General features: G+C 37.1%; 1 protein-coding gene and 1 pseudogene across 1 annotated transcript; one reads left to right on the top strand and one right to left on the bottom strand.

Moving 5' to 3' along the window:
• Positions 1-3,451: 3,451 nt before the first annotated feature.
• On the bottom strand, positions 3,452-8,107 carry LOC110877427 (annotated as a pseudogene).
• Positions 8,108-14,424: 6,317 nt separating this feature from the next.
• On the top strand, positions 14,425-17,491 carry LOC118481697 (proline-rich protein 36-like). Its single transcript, XM_035976904.1, has 5 exons — positions 14,425-14,478; positions 14,557-14,802; positions 14,869-15,051; positions 15,118-15,656; positions 17,209-17,491. Exons 1-5 carry the CDS (start codon positions 14,425-14,427, stop codon positions 17,489-17,491), a joined length of 1,305 nt encoding a protein of 434 aa, XP_035832797.1.
• The last annotated feature ends 268 nt before the right edge of the window (positions 17,492-17,759 follow it).

Here is a 17,759-nt window from a genome sequence, read left to right as displayed (position 1 = left end):
GACGCGAACAACCAAGGGGCGTCGCTGACGACCCATTTGGGCGTCGGCGACACTATGACCAACTCTTGGTTTCCGTTTTCTTCATTTCGCGTTCCCGGTTGATCCCGTTGCCTAACTCCCCGATGCTCCATAAAGCTCCCGAATAGTTTCTTAAACTCCGTTAGACCATTAAAACACAATTCTAATCAAAAGTAGGCCATTCAAAATAGAAAGTCATGCAAAAACATAAACTTAAATACGATTAAACACCGTTTTTCGACCATGTATCACATCCCCACACTTGTCTTTTACTTTCCCTCAAGCAAATTTGTTTTTCACTTTCAAGGGGGTCAAACAAACAGATACACTTCTCATTCTCAACGATTAGAGTTAAGGTCTAATGTCGTATCCGGTTCACAATGTTCACATTTCAAAAGTAATTCAATAGGTAAATGAATTTTTCAATTTTAGCACGTCAAATAGTTACTCAAGATTAATCCACCCTTAATACCGGCACACTATGCACATCCCTCACAATGTTCTCTCCACTTGGTTATGTATAACTAGCAATAATGCACTAGTATTTTATAAATAACACTCAACTCGATTAGAACACATATACGTATAATCTTGCAACTCAATCTTTTTCCACCAATTTACACACAAATGAAGCACAAGTTAAAAGGTTTTTAACGGGTTGTAACAGGGTTAGGCGAAGGGTATGGAATAGGATATTTTTAAAGTGGCTAAGGTGATGAAAACTCGATTTTTATTACAAATACTACTAAACAAACTAACTACGAATATCAAACTAAGGCAACATTTTTCGCCTTTTATTAAACAAACTACCAATGCATATTTTTATGCTTTTTTCACAACAATTTTCTCCTATTTTTCATGATATTTTCTGAATTTTTGATTTTTTTTTATATATAAACCACAACTTTACAAACAAACTACTCCTAAAATCAAATTTTCATCACATGGGTTAAAATAAAAAGGTTTAATAGTCAAACACTAAATGGGTTGGTCAAATGAAAGGTTTAGGCTCAATGTTGGCTATAAAGGGATTGGTTTTGGGTAAGTATAATTTAAGTGGTGTAAAAAGAAAAGGTTTACCTAATGCCTTAATCATTCTTGTGCTCATACTCGGTCTATGGTCTAAAACGCATCAAAAGTTGCAAGTTCTACAATATATGAACTAATTGCACACTCAAACAAAGAAATATATAAATGTAACATGTAAAAATGGCTCAAATTCTCACATGGAAAGGGTATGATTTGTGATGTGTATAATATGACTAATTCCTTAGGGAGACTATTCCTGAATAACCACCCACAATTTTCTATTAAAATCACATATTGAATACCCATCATGCAAATATTTGAAACTTGACCATGACAAAAGACCAAATGAGTTGTGAAATCCCTTGTTGACTCTGTTAATCATGCTTTTTAGAATGATTTTTAAGAGGACATTTTTGAAAAATTTTGAACCCCCCCCCCATCCCCACACTTGAGGTCAAAATTGTCCTCAAGGTGTAGAATTTAAACGAAGGGTCAAAATTGCAACTTTTTCTCCCCATCCCCACATTTGAGGTCAACATTGCCCTCAATGTGTTGGAATGAGGGCTTTTAAAATGCACAAGGGATGTGACACAACTAGATTCCCAAATTCACCCCAATTAAAAGAAATATACAGAATACGATCCATTTATTAAACTAACTAATAATCAAAGCTAAAAAGAAACACACTACGCGATAATAAGGATACAACCACACAAAAAAAGTGTGACTATATGTCTTTTGCCACAGATATTTTTTATATGTCAAGTGTGACCAAAGCTCGAGTCATCGTAGGTATCATACGGCCACACACACTTTTTAGTGGCCGTAGAACTTAAAAGTGTGGCTAAAGGGTACCAACATTTTTTTTTGTTAAAATCTAGCATTTCCTCCATTAAGTGTGGCTAAAGGGTTGTAATAGGCACATGAATTTATTTTAAGCAATGTTTTAAAAACCGGTTTTTTAATCATATCGGGTTGGGCTTTGAAAAAGGTTTAACTGGTTGAACCGGGTTGTACCAGACGGTTGAACCGAGTTACTAGTTAACCATATAATTCCATAAAATACAAACTCATCTAAAAAACAATCCAATCTCAATCAGGATTTATGTAACTGATCATAGTTTTATCTAAAAAATTATATTTTCTTGTAAAATATTAAGCATTTTTATTACTTTTAAGCAATATTGCATTATACGATGTGGAAAACTGTTTCAACGGGGATGGAATACTGGAATGGAAGGTACTAGATTAGTTACCGTAAATATGGAAGGTCAATATTACCTAAATTTCGTATTTTATTAAAATTAAAAAATCAAATTCCAAGATAATGCAAACCGGTTCAACAGTTTGAACTGGTAGAATCGGATTCAACAGTTTGAACTGGTAGAACCGGATTTACCAGTATTCGGGTTTTACCGGCCTTTATCGTACCAGACTCGTGTCCGGTATCTGGTTTAACCGGCTGGTTCATACCGGTATTTAAAACATTGATTTTAAGTGTGACTGTTTCTATTGTATAGTCGCATATACTAAAAAATATATTTTAGTCACATCAATTAAACAAAAGTGTGGAAAGAGGGTTTTTGTAATCAAACATTTTGTCTATTAAATATGGCTAAAAGGTAGTAGTGGTCACATGAATTTCTTGTAAGTGTAGTCGATTCTATTATTTAGTCTCGTGAGTTTATTATACGTGTGGCTAAAAACTTTTACTAGTCACACAAAACACTTTTGTAATTTTAAATGTGGCAATTGTCTACCTTTTGGTTACATGAACTTGTTGTAAGTGTGACCATTCCAATTATACAGTCACTATAAACTTTGTATTAGGCACATCAATTAAAACAAACTGTGGCAAAAAGCATGTTGTAATCAACCAAATGGTCCATTAAGTGTGGCTAAATGGTATTAGTGGCCACACGAATTTATTGTAAGTGTGGTTATTTTTATTATATAGCCACATGAATTTACTGTAAGTGTGGTTATTTCTATCATAAAAGCCAGTTTTTGGTTTCATTTTAAAAGATTGAAAAATAAAATCAGACAATTAGCATTTACCCTTCACATCATCTTACATAACAAGTTAGATCAAGTCAATTCACCAACTAAAATATATTTTAACAAAAGAGTTAAATGCCATTTTAGTCCCTGTGGTTTTGGTCATTTTGCCAGTTTAGTCCAAAGATTCACTTTTAACCTGTGGGTCCAAAAATGTTTCACAGTTGTCATTTTAGTCCACTGGGTTAACTCCATCCATTTTTTCTGTTAACGAGAAGGCCAATTCGATCATTTTATATGGCTGAATTGCCCTTTTAGTTAACAGAATTACATATAAAATGACCAAATTGGCCTTCTCGTTAATAGAAAAAATGGATGAAGTTAACCAAGTGGACTAAAATGGCAACTGTGACCCACAGGTTAAAAATGAAACCTTTGGACTAAACTGACAAAATGACCCAAACCACAGGGACTAAAATGGCATTTAACTCTTAACAAAATAATCCACAATAATAATAGTAGCACTAGAAGCAGGAACATAACTACTAAGCTGGAACTGCACAGTAGACAAGTGTTTAGTCAACCGAAAACAACTGGGTCACCTCTGTGCCAGTTGTTCCGACCCTGAACCAGCCGTTGGCGGTGTAGCTGGTACTGTGCTTGTGGACTCGTTGTCAGCCGGTGGTGGCATGCCCCATCTGCCATCAGATTCAAGCGGCTCTAAAACATGAAAGGTTCCATCAGAACGCCCTAATGCAAATTGATTTGTTCTTGTGGATGAGCCGCAATCACCATGAAGTGCACGTTAAGGTTACTGACAAGACATGAGTTTTTGTCAAACATCAAAAATCAAGATTTCTTTCTCAAAAGAACCAAACTGACAAATATGTTCCGGTTATTAACTTATAACTTATTATACCTTGTAAGATACACAGAGGAGTTAATCCTGCATCGAAGGTGAAGGTGAGAAGCGGTGAACACGCAAACGGTTGCATCGAAGAAACTTGCGTATATCAGTTGACTATCGCATGAAAAGGTCGCATGCGATATCAGGGCTGAATTTTCATGTTGAATCCACTGAAAAACAAAAGATCAATTTAGTATCTTACCACACTGTTACATTTATCACATATTATAAAGAAAATGAATAAAAATATTACCTGTTTTACGCATTCTAGTTTTGTCGTTTCATAGATGGCGAGTTGAGTCTGGTGAACAAGAAGAAAATGGATCTACTCATGATGGAACTGCACACGCGTGTCGGATTGTGGTGACGGTGTTCTCCCTGGAGGGAGTGTCTTTTGTTTTTCCCATCCATCCGAACTCCATACGCAAATCTAGTTGATAAACAAAAATGTCATAAATGTACATGAGTTTCAACAATCGAAAATGGAAACATGGAAACGAATTTTCCATGAACTTTACTAACCTGAGCATCAGCGCCAGATGAGACAAGCACGTTTAGCACATGAGAAAAGGCGAGACCGGTTATATGTTTAGAGTGTCCTTTAAGCTTGCTTTTAACCTTCACAACAAAAATGGTATTCGTAATATAAAAACGGTATCAGACCAAAAAGTCACCAGCATTACTCAATAGATCTGATGCTCTATGAGTTAGTACTATTGGGAAGGGAACCAAAACCGTTGAAAAAAAATAATAAAAACTCGAAAGTAATTAGGGAGGTTAAATAGTTTTTAGGTGGGTTTGGACCGATTCAAAAAGGAAACGGACGATTTACATATTGTAAAACCAGTGACTAGACTGAATGACGTATGTCTGGTCTGGTCACATCCCGGTTTAGTCTGCCAGTTCAACACCTGTCCAGTTGGTGTGCCTAAAAGCCTTGAGAAATGGTTTGGTCAACATGTCCTATATGTTTGAATTACGTCCTGCCTACTAATGGTGATCGTCTATATCACAAGACAACTTAACAAAATAAATCTTCATATACATAAAACGCACAACACAAAGAAGTTGAACATTGAATCACAAGACTATCCACCAAACCCATATGGTGAGGACCGTAAACACGCTCGAGAGTATTTCAAGCAGTTGAGGGGTGCGGTGGACAAACTATTCGCCACCAACCTGTCTCTTCCAAGAATCCTGGACGATTAGTTCATCAACTCCCCAGTCTTCATAGCTGAAATGACATTCTCTCATTATAACAATAATCAAAAAACACGATACATCATGACTGAAGTTGTAGGGGTAAGTAAAGAATTAAAATTTTACCTTCCATGTAGATATCGGCGAATAGTGAAAGGTATTTTCCGCTGTCTAAGCTCCTTCATAGCGATCTGACAAAAAAAAGACTTGTTTTAATTGGTCCTTCATTCAAAAGGTTTATATTTTAAGGTAAAGGATCAAATAAAAATAATATTAACGTACGAAACGTACGTATTGAGGAAAAAAACAAAAAGTGGCGGTGTCATTTTGGTAATTATGAGCAACTTCAAAATAACTGGGGAAAAAGCAAAAAATGTCTTGTAGAGTAATTTTGAGCATCTGTAGAGTAATTTTGAGCATCTGTAGAGTAATTTTGGAAAATGTAGGGTAATTATCAAATTACTCTAGTAGAGTAATTTTGACTTCTGTAGAGTAATTTTAGAAAATGTCTTGCAGAGTAATTTTGATAGCATTTAGTTATGGGGTTTAGATTTATGGTTTAGTTTTTAGCTTTTAGTTGGGGGGGGGGTTAGTGTTATTTTGATAATTACCCTACAATTTTGATAATTACCCTACACGACCAAAATTACTCTACATGAACATTTACAATGGTTTAGGTTTTTTTAGGTTTTTGGGGGGTGGGGGGTGGGGGGGGGGTTAGTGTAATTTTGATAATTACCCTACAATTTTGATAATTACCCTACACGACCAAAATTACTCTACCTGAACATTTACAAAATTACTCTACAGAAGCTCAAAATTACTCTACTAGAGTAATTTTGAAGTTGGTGATAATTACCAAAATGACACCGCCAGTTTTTTTGACTTTCTTTCAATTCGTACGTTTCGTACGTTTATTTTATTTTTACGTAAACTTAACTCTATATTTTAATTTGTTCTTCATTCAAGAGGTTTTTATTTTATTGCTAATGGGTCAAAAAGGGTAAAACTAACAAAATTCAAATGGGATATAGTTTATTAATAGTTGATCATATGTATAAAAGTAGACAAGACGGATTGAATGACTTTGGTTTCAAAATCACCCAACCAAACATACTGGAAATTTTACTATCTAGATAGCTTCGATTTACTTTAGTTCCAAACTCTACAAAAAATGCACCTAACAAACTGTATCAGACATGTAGCATCTCTAGTGTTTCAAACATGAAAAATCATCCAGTTTGAAATACCACTAAAATCGGGGTTTGAGTCTGAGTGTTAGGAACTGGACAAGGGTGGTAGTTTCAACCCGTATACTTAAAAATGTATAAATAACATGCATGTTGTATATAAAACGGGTCAGATGGGGAATGAGTTAGGCAAAAGGATTAGTTTGAGCCAAAGTGCTAAACAGCTTAAAAGTTATCCAAAGAATGCATAAAAGCCTATTAAATAGCTTTGATAAAAAAAATTGATTTACTTTCGTAATAATATAATCTTTGCAATCACATTTAACACGTTATTAATACATTCAACTGAAAACAAACTGATACAATGCATTTATTGAATTGTCTGTTGTGCCACAGGCTCAGCCTGCACATTAATATTATTCGTTTTGATCCATTACCTAACCCGCCTGTTTTTCCACCTCAATAACCATTTTTAATCTAAATTTAGACCATAATTTAGTAGGAACTGATTTTAAAAGAGGGGGATGGTTAATCATGCATCATGTGGTGGAGTTGTTAGCCGAAAGACAAGGGAGTACATGCACTAATTGGCCTTTGTCTTAATTGCCGAGTGTTATGTGCCTTATGTCCAAGGTTTGAAGCAAAACTACCATCGAGCCGGGGGTCTCACCGGAAGCAGTCTCTCTATTCCTACGGGGTAGAGGTAAGGCTGTCTACATCTTACCCTCCTCAGACCCTACCTCAGCTTTGCTATTGGTGGGATTTACTGAGTATGATGATGATGATGAATTTAGTAGGAACTGAGTAAACTAGACAAAGTCTGACCAATACAATTAGAACTAGAGCAAGAATCAAATCTAAGAGAAGCTAATGATAGATCAAGGCCTTATATAGATGACACAAAAATAAACAAATCTGTGACCAGATGATAGCCACAACTCTCCTACGTTAGCTATTTAAAGGATTTATTAACGGACCAATGAAAAGACATCATGTCTATTAGCACAAGAAGTTACTCATTTTCAACCCTTGATTAACAATGTTGTCATGGACCTATGGTCATATAAGGGGCATACGAAATGCGTACCGAAACCAATTATCTTATACCAAATGAGCAAAACTATCTAAACTGATGCAAAAGAACATTATACTAGATAACAACTTCTAATTTTTTGAACACAAACCATACTTTAACCAAACAAAAACTCAAAACCAAACACATAACAACCATTACCTCAAGTGGATCAGTCTCACCCTCCAACTCAACCATCACCGGAGCATTCATACTGCAAAACACAAACACCCACCAAATCAATCCCAGCCCTCAAACCAAAAACCCTAATCCCAACAAAACATTTCATCAAATACCTTATTTTTTATGAATTAATATAGATTCCAAATTTTAAAATTGTCAACCTAAAATCAAAACAGTTTTTAAACTGTGTGCTGGGTTTAGCTTTGTTTGGACAAAATAGCTTCTTTTCACATTTCAATATACTAATGAATAATTGATAAATAATAATACACCTTTTGCTGAAGAGTGAGAAATCGACCGGAATGGAATGGATTTGATGAGAAGGGCCTGCTGCTTGAATGAAATAGCTTCTTTTTCACACTTCAATATACAAACGAATAGGTGGCTGGACAGAACCCCCTTCCCTCTCTATCTTCTCACTTCGTTTCTCTCTATTTCTCTCTTCTTCTCTATGATACGAAAGTAAGACAGCAGGTGTTGTGTTTTGTTGAATAAAGTCAAAAGAGTTAAAAAATGTGTACCTTTGGAATATCTCTAGTCGGAACCCTAAACCGATTGTCACGCACTCTCAACGCGTCATTGAATTGGTTGAAGGTCCATGAATCGGTTGAACATGGACCTGGACGTAACGGGTCAGTTTCGGATGGTTGCTAATGCTAGGGTTGCAGCTTTGAGACATAGGGCATGTTTGGCTTAACTTATTTCCAACTTCTCCAGAAGTCCTTTTGGAAAAAAAAAGTCACAAAAACATGACTTTTGCCTGAGAAAAAGGACTTTTGTCCTAAAAATGGAAAGCCAAACACTCAAAATAAGGACTTTTGAGGCAAAATAAGGACTTTTGAGGCAAAATAAGGAAAGCCAAACATGCACATAGGGGGTGTTTGGCCTAGCTTTTATTTTTTTGGCTTATGCTTATATTTTAAATTAGCTTATGCTTATTTTCTTTCATTTGATAAACTCTTTTTAAGTGTTTGGATTAGCTTATATTCTACAAGTTGATAAGCTCTTGTTAAGTGTTTGTGTTAGCTTTTTTTATTTAGCTTATGTTAGTAAAATGACCAAAAGGGGCATGGTTACATATTATCACATAACTTATATTTTATATGTATCTACTTTGTATCATTTTTGGATAAATTTATGTCGAGGATGACGTAAAACTGCTACAAAAATACATTAATATTCAATAAACATTCATCTTGGTTTGGTTAGATCTCCTGCAATCATATCTCTAATTGTACTCATGTATAAATCATCTATTCTACGTTATGTACTTGTGTCTTCATTTACTTCATTAATGTCATTAGATCCTGGACCATTATTTAGAGTGTAAGATTCTTGTTGCGCCCTGGTAAATCCTTCATCACATGTATCTTTTTTCTAATATAATTATGAATTGCCATGTATGCTAGGTTGTTTGCATGTATCTTTAGGCACATAAGAAGCATCATAAACACAATTTATCTCACCTACATCTGCTGAATTGTGCATTACTTGTTTGCATGTATAACTAAGCTTTAAATTCATATATTCTGACATCAACAATTAGTATATGATGCGTTACTTGTTTTCATTGTTTGCATGTATAACAGAGATTTAAATTCATATAGTCAAAATAAGATTTTTTTAACAATAATCTGACATAAGCAATTCGCAATTAGGACTTATAGTCAAAATAAGATTTTTTTAACAATAATGAAACGGATTAAATGGTTTTTCATAACGACAGTAAATGATGCGTTTTCATTTGTATAAACCCATGGGTAATGAGTAACGACGGTAAATGATGCGTCTTAATAAGTTGTTAAATTCACCATTCTTCAATATTAATCCACCACCATTTGAGGGCAAATGAGTAACTTACACCCTTACACAAATAAGCTTCTTCAAAATAAGCTAAATAACCATCTTCCCATAAGCTTCTTCAAATTAGCTTATATAAGCTAATACGCATAAGCTTAAAAAGATAAACCAGACACCTAGTAAGCTTATTTTATAAAAAAAAAAAAGCTAAAAAAGCTATAAGCTTGGTTAAAAAAGCTAGGCCAAACACCCCCATACTTGCTTTGCTTTGCTTTGTTGTTGTGGAGCAGAACGTTACCACTTTTGTTGATTGAAATATTTAGTTGAGAGGAAATCAATTTAGGATTAAGATAATAGTAAATTACGTTTTTGGACTTTTACTATATTAGCCCAAAATAAGAATTTTTAACATATCTGCCCCCATGGTGTCTATAACTAACCATTTTAGCCCCTAAGTCTAGAGATCATGGGGGCCAAAATGGTTAGTTATAGAGACCATGGGGGCCAAAATGGTTAGACTTAGGGGTCAAAATGGATAGTTATAGAGACCATGGGGGCATATATGTTAAAAATTCTTATTTTTGGCTAATACAGTAAAAGTGATATAACCACATGGGCCAAAAACGTAATTTACTCATTAAGATAAAAAGGGAAAACTAAACAAATTTAGGGAAGAAAATAGATGGAGAGGAATATTAAAAATTTTAGGGGGAGTTTGAAATTTGGAAGCGGAATTGGGTTGGAGGAAGTTTTTTAGGTGTGAAAATGTTAGGAGGGAAACCATTTTCTAATTCTAATTTTTAACAAACTACTAGGTTTTTCACGCTTCGTGATGTTTTTGCCGATATTGGTTCGTTTCATTATGGTACTGATAACATACGAGCATTTAGTATGACAACCGAAATAGATAAAAACGAATACATGTGCGAATACAACTTAATTTTGGACTAATTTATACCAATTATGATAGTAGCAACTGACAACGGTTTTACCAGTATTGTGTTATCCAGGTATTAATTAATATATAATAAACGAGTCGAGCCCGAGTCGAGCTTGAGCTTGAGAAAATACAAACGAGCTCGATGTGACAACCCTCACAAAACCAGGTATCCGTACAAATTAATTAATATTTAATTAGTGCTAATTACTGTGCTTGATTACAATTATGAATAAACTGCTTTCAGTTTTTTGATACATACATACTCATGCATCATATTTTATTACTGTCACTCCATTTATTACACACAAACATTAGTGACAAACTTGATGCACAAAAGCACAATTAGCACAGTGAGCGGATAACCCAGTAAACATGCTGACATTGCCAGCACTAGACAGACATTGTTTCTAAGGCCAGTATGAGCCGGGGATAGATTACTACACTAGTAGGGAGTGTAGGGAGGTGAGGATCATGAAACTGCGTCACTAGGTGATAGTTATAGTGCCCGGAAGTGCCTAAAACATACTTTAATTACAAAATCCTGCACTACATACAAAAATTCAGCATTTAACAATGCTAGTTAAGTGCAAAAACTTGGCAAAATAATCCTAGACACTTTCTAAAATGTTGGTAATTTATTGTATCACTAAAAACAATATAATAGACACTTTAAAGCTTTATTTAGCACTTTAACGGATCAACATCCAACCGAACAACCGGACTTTACCCGGAATATAAAAATATTGCCAAAAACATTGTTTTTACTTTTATGAGCCAGTTAGGGTCCCCGAACACCCTAACACCCTTTATATTAAACAACACACTTAATCAACTAACTAAACTCATTAGATTGCAACTAAGTCCTAACTAGATCATCACCACCCAACCCTTACCCCCCTCTAATCGACGGTCACCTTAGGGTGACCCACACTTCCATTTTGTTTGATTATTTTATTGGTTCATGTTGGTTATCTAGAGAACACATTACATGATGGACATTAAGGAAATTGGTCTATAAGTATACATGAGAGATAACCCATCTCTTTCATCAACATTCACCAAACAACAACTTCTCCTTCCCTCCTACACCCTCACGACCGCCAACATCAACCACCATCTCACCATCATCCAACTTCCATACAACCATTTCTCATACATACATAGAAGCAAGGTGTCCTACAAACAAGCCGGGTGCTCTCGAAAGTTCAAGAACCGCTCTAGATTTCTTTTATCCACCACATTTACACCGTGTTTCTTTCCTAGCCTTGTGCTAGTAGTAAGTGCTTCTAATCATCATCTTGATCTTGTTTATGGTGGTTAATAGTTGATTTAATGGTTAAAAACTAAGAAACACTAAAGAACTTACATTAAAGTCTTGAACATAAGATGAATAAGGTGGATAAAGAGAAGATATGTGTGTAAATCATGTAAAACTTGTGTAGTTATGATTATTTGATGTTGTTTGTTACTAAAAGTAGGATGGATCATCATCTAGACATACTAGATCATGTTCAAGAACATGAACTAGTAAGATGTTAGTGTTAGAAATATGAAAGATGATGAAACCATCCACCATGAACTTGAAACTTGAATAAACATAATTTTTCTTGTAAAATGAAGTTGTAAACTAGTAGATCTATAGATCTACAAGTGGTTTTTCGGAAGAACCAAGTGAAAAAAATACTAGTTTTGTCATAACCCGGATCTTGTACGAAAGAAGCACATTTATAGTAACTAAACAAGTGTGTAAACACTTGTGTAACAAGAAATTTAACAAAGAAGTATTTTTGTAAATTATGACAAGAAGTTGTGAAACTTCAAGTTCTTTAAAAATAAAGTTTACAAGAAAGTAAACATGTTTTTAAAGTTAACAAGACCCACTAAATATGATGGTGACTTACTACATATTTTTACAAAACTTTCAAGTTCATGAGTTTATGATTTAATATTATTTTTGTCAAGATTAGTGATTAAATATTGTTGATTGATGATTGTGATTGATTTTTTCAAAAGAAAATGATATGCTAAAAGCATGGACACCTCCATTTACAGAGGAAACTCTGGCGAAATTTTTCTAGAAATATAACACTTAGAAATATATTCTCTAACAGGTATTTACAAATATAATTTTTAACTTGTTTTCAAAAATAAACTTCCCATGATTTTTATTACAAAATACCAAGTACCGGAGGTGGATTTTCGTAAATAAAAACTTGTTAAATATATATTTAGAATACATATTTTATAATAAGACGCTTGTGTGATTATGTGATTATTTTGTGAACTATATATATATTATTTTTAAGGTAAAAATAATATAACATGAAAACACCGTGAAAATACTACTCCAAAATAATACCAACGCGCTCACAAAATAAATATCTAAGTTATATAAGTATCGTATATAACGCGGACTTTAAAAATGCAACTTATGTATTTTTCAGAAAAAATACTCTTATTTGTACATTTTTGTGAAAATATTATTTTGGAAAAACTTATGAAATAAATACAATATTTTTGGGAAAAATAAATATATTTTGGGATTAAAAGCATTTTAGACAAAGTAATTAAAATATATTTTTCAAGTGAGACTTAAAAATATATTTTCGGAATTATAAAACACACATGTATTATTACCCCCATCCTTGGGAATGAATACACTTATTAAATAATTAAGAAGTGTAAATACGAAATAGTTGTCCAACTATTTCCCAAAAACGTTAAACCTTAAGCCAAGGCACAGCCGTCCGTCTAATAGGAATTAGTACGTGTAGGTCGTCACGCAGCAGGTTGAGTTGGGATCGACTATTTCACGAGACGCACTTCTGTGAGTTCATGTCCCCCTTTTCTCTTAACTGTTTTCGGTTTTATACTTCGGGGGTGAAATACATGCGAAATTTATTACGAATATTTATTACGTAGTATGGTTAGCGTAGGGAGGGTTTATACTACTAGATCATGTGAGGGGTGGGCAATAACACTTGAGGCCATTAATCCTCTTTGTTAGGACCGAGGGACACATGAGTGATAGATCTATTTGGGTGTAGCGAGCCCACACCCGTGAGGCCGGGGAGGCCCATAGAGGTGACTGTGTCTTACAGCCGAAGCCCGGTACAAATTTGCTAGGTTTGAGTTTCCCTGCACTTTCTCACACACACCAGTGGCTTTGCAACCCATTGGTGATCTCTTTTTCTTATTGCTACATACCAGGGATTTTTGTACATACTTTAAAGGTTTACTGATACTCAGTTTTACATGAACTCGCTCAACTCTTTGTTGATTTTTCAAATTACATGTATTTCAGGAAATTAGGGATCTGGCAAGGTATGCTATGTCGTCAAGCTGCGTAGGAGAAATGATGTCATCCGAGTTTAGAGATTGTGACTTTTTCCTGGACGAGTCACAAGTCTTAAACTATGTTTATTTCATGTCTTATGGTTGTGTCGTATGAACAATATTTTATTATGTCATGTTGTAATCCGTTGCATGTGTCGACTTTTGAAAACAATGTTGTCGTGTTTTATTTTTAAAACTTGAATTAATGGATGAACATCATGGTTTTACTTTCATATAGCTTGTTGTGATTAAGCTATGGTATTAAGAAGTCACACCAAATAAACCCACGCTTACGCAAAGCCAGGGTGTGACAGCTTGGTATCAGAGCATTGATCATAGCGAACTAGTATTCTTTCTCGAGTCTAGACTATGATCACTAGGGCTCTCACGAAAACATTTTTACATTGCATACATTACGTCCAGATCCAGGACACAAAACATTTTTACAAACAAAAAGTATGAGCACTTTATCAAAATTTATGGTTCAGTCCTGGTGACTGAGGGAGTTCAGCCCTAAAGGCTGGGGAGGTTTAGTCATGTAGACTGAGGGGCCATTCTTTGAGATTGGGGAGGTTTTGGTCTGTGAGGCCAGGGAGTTAGTCTGAGAGACTAGTAGGTTCAGTCTGAGAGGCTAGGAGGTTAGTCTAGTGAGACTAGGAGAATTACTTGCTTGCTTATTGGTGACTAACATGTTTATTTGATTATATGTTGACTGTTTGTGCATATGTGTGATTGTGTTACAGACATCATGGCATCATCATCAGACACGGGAGTTTCAGACACTTTAGACCCTATGGCGATCGTATGAGATGACGAGATTCCATCCGAGCGAGAGGTCTACACTTCCGATACCACCAGTACCGATGACGACGATTTCCAGCCCTTTGCGCTACCTGACGTCGGAGCTGAGCCTGCTGATGGCCTTCCCGCCAGGGACTTACCACTTGCGGTGATCCCTGCTCCTATACCGCTTGCTGCTTATCTAGTCGTAGATATGCCACTCGATGTTGTTTTTGACGACGACATCGATCTGTTTGAGGAGGACCCACCTGAGGCTGACCATGAGGGTGGGGCCCCTATCGCTGCTGATGTCATCTTACCCATTGCTGATGCTCCTGCAGAGGAGGCTCCTGTTGATTCACCTGTCCCAGACTCATTTGAGTCTGTGGCGTCTGCATCTTTGCACACTCAGGGAGTGCAGCATCACTCTCACGACGCCGACCCTGACATGGCGTCATCAGCTGCACCTGCTCCCGCACATGATCTTGAGTTTGATCACGCGGTTGACGATGATTTTGATCCTGTCTTTCCCCCTGGTTTTGATCCTGACCAGGATATCGAGTTTATTCACTTAGACCAGCCCATAGAGGAGCCTGTAGCCCCTATCGATCCTTTGTTTGATAATCCAGCTGATTTTGATATGGATTTTGTTGACCCGGAGCCTGCTGTGGCCCCAGAGCCTTTAGCTGCTCCTGACCCTGCATTAGAGCATGACCCTGCTCATGATGATGCACCAGCCATTGCACCCTTTATTGATGATATACCCATAGTTGATCATCCTGTTGTTGCTCCACCGCTGGTGGATGATCATGTTGTTGACGCTCCTGTTGACGCTCCACTCTTGATAGAGGATCCTGTAGTTGCACCATTTCCTGATCCTGTGCCGGTGCTGTTCGACCATGCACCTTTTGCTACCCATATAGATCCACGTTACGCCGACACCCGTAACGGGTGGATCGATGACGATGGCGATTACCCACCATTCGTGTTATCTGTTACACCTCCAGCAGCCCCCGTTTTAGCACCCGTTTCTGTACCCGTTTCAGCACCCATTTCAGCACCCACTGATACCCCATTGTTTCCCCCACACATCACAGATGCTCACCGCACAGATCTTCCTTTTACGTTCCTTCAGGACATACCGCCACCGCGTCCTGGAGAGGGGTCATCTAGACAACCGCCTGTTCCTGTTCCACCCATGTTGTCGTCCCCTTTTCCATTCACTTTACAGTTTCCCCATGTTGGACCACCTACTGCACCATCCTTCACTCCATCTAGCGAGCCATTCCTATGGACTACGCCCCCTATCATGCCACTGTCTGATCCGTATCACCCATACCATGTTGGGTATTCTACGGAGGACATACTCACATCTTTGATGATACAGCAGGAGGCACTGACCCGTCGTATACAGGAGTTGGAGAGAGCTCAGCGACCACCTTGTCATTGTCAGACTCCATTTTCAGCACCACCCACACCACGTCCACTTTCACCCGACTCAGACGTTTGCTTCATGACTTCTGAGCAGTAGATAGCATATTTGCTGCGCGTTAGTCGTGCATTAGAGGAGGATTGGTTACATATGCGTCGCTTACTTTTCTCTCGTTTTCCCCCTCCTCCTCCGCCATTAGCATAGGCATTTTGATTCGACGCAGGTAGACTTTTGGTGAGAGGACCGCGATTGTGCAGACTATACAGCTTTTTGAAGACCGCATTTTGACGACATTACTTTTTGGTGTTTAGTTTTGATTGTTGTTGTAGTTGACTAGACAGATCATACAAGGGCGATGTGGCCCTTAGTCACTTTTGATGTATGATACAGTCACAAAACTTGTAAACATTGTACTGTGGTCTTGATTTATGATAGCGCAATCGCAATATTCTCAGTATATGTGATGTTGGATTGATTGTTTATATTCTATAACATGTGATGTTATGTGCTCGATTAACTTGTAACATGAGATGTTATGTGCTTGATGAATGTTATTACATACCCATATTATTCACTCACTATGACTTGACCAACGTGAAACATCTTTTAGAAGATGCCACCAAGACGTGATCCGCGCATGCCCACTAATGAGGCAGAACTTCAAGGAATCATTGTTGCTGCTATCGCGCAGTATGCTGCTTCTCATGCAGAAACAAGTGGAAATATCTCGCATAACCACGGCAATAACAATCCACCTAATGGTAATGTTAAGTCGTTTGAGATATATTATGGTGCATTTGGATATTTTTAGAACCTTCGCTAATACCATTTGTAAATTCAAACGTATGTGCAGGGTGCACTTACAAGCAATTTCTCGATTGCAAGCCCGTGAATTTCGACGGCACAGGAGGTGCTGTTGCATTTGTAAGATGGGCTGAGAAGACTGAGTCTGTTCTTAGAATGAGCAAGTGTGCTCCCGAGCAACAAGTGACCTACATCTTAGGGCTATTTCTGGATGGAGCCCTATCTTGGTGGAATTTGCAAGTGCAAACTCTTGGTGAAGCTGCTGCTTATGCGATGTCATGGAATGAGCTTAAGGAGCTCATGAGAAGAAAGTATTGCTCACGTGCTGAGATTCAGAAGCTAGAGACCGAGTTCTGGCATCTAAAAATGGAAGGTCCCAAGATTGCAGAGAATGTTCAGAGATTCCAAGATTTGTCCCATGTAGTGCCATACATGGTCACGCCGGAGTTCAAACGAATTGAGCGCTTTATCTGGGGATTGGCACCTCAGATCATGAGTATGGTTACTATGTCTAAGCTTGCCAATCACAGAAGCCATTGATCTCAGTGTGGCTCTTACTGAGGAAGTTATTCGATTGAACAAGTTCTCGAATTCTGAGCAGAAGAAGAAAGAGACTCATGTGGAGTCGTCTGGAGAAAACAAAACGAAATTTTCAAACTTCAAGCAAGGTACAAGCAATGTGAACAAGAAAGGTAAAGCATGCACACCGGCCAGAGCTGCAACTGGTGCTGAGAATAAAGGAAATGGTTATATGGGCACTCTGCCCAAGTGTAATACATGCCAGCGCCATCATTCTTGATCGTGCAGATTGAGAAAGTGTGAATCATGTGGAAGGAACGGCCACACGAAGGATACGTGTTGGGCCAGAACTGGTGCTGGGCGTACTGGGAATCGAGGTAATGGGAATGGTAACGGAAACCGCCAGCAAGGAGGAAACGGCGGAAATGGAAACCGTGGGAACAATGATAATCAAGCTGGGAATGTGAATCGCAACCAAAACAACGCTCAAGCTGGGAACAGAGGTGGTAATGGTCACGGACCAGGTTGTTTTAATTGTGGAGAAGTTG

The sequence above is a fragment of the Helianthus annuus genome, chromosome 9 (genome assembly GCF_002127325.2).
Source record: "Helianthus annuus cultivar XRQ/B chromosome 9, HanXRQr2.0-SUNRISE, whole genome shotgun sequence".
Lineage (NCBI taxonomy): Eukaryota > Viridiplantae > Streptophyta > Magnoliopsida > Asterales > Asteraceae > Helianthus > Helianthus annuus.
The sequence above is the reverse complement of the archived record's forward strand: the minus strand, read 5'-3'. Positions and strand labels throughout refer to the sequence as shown.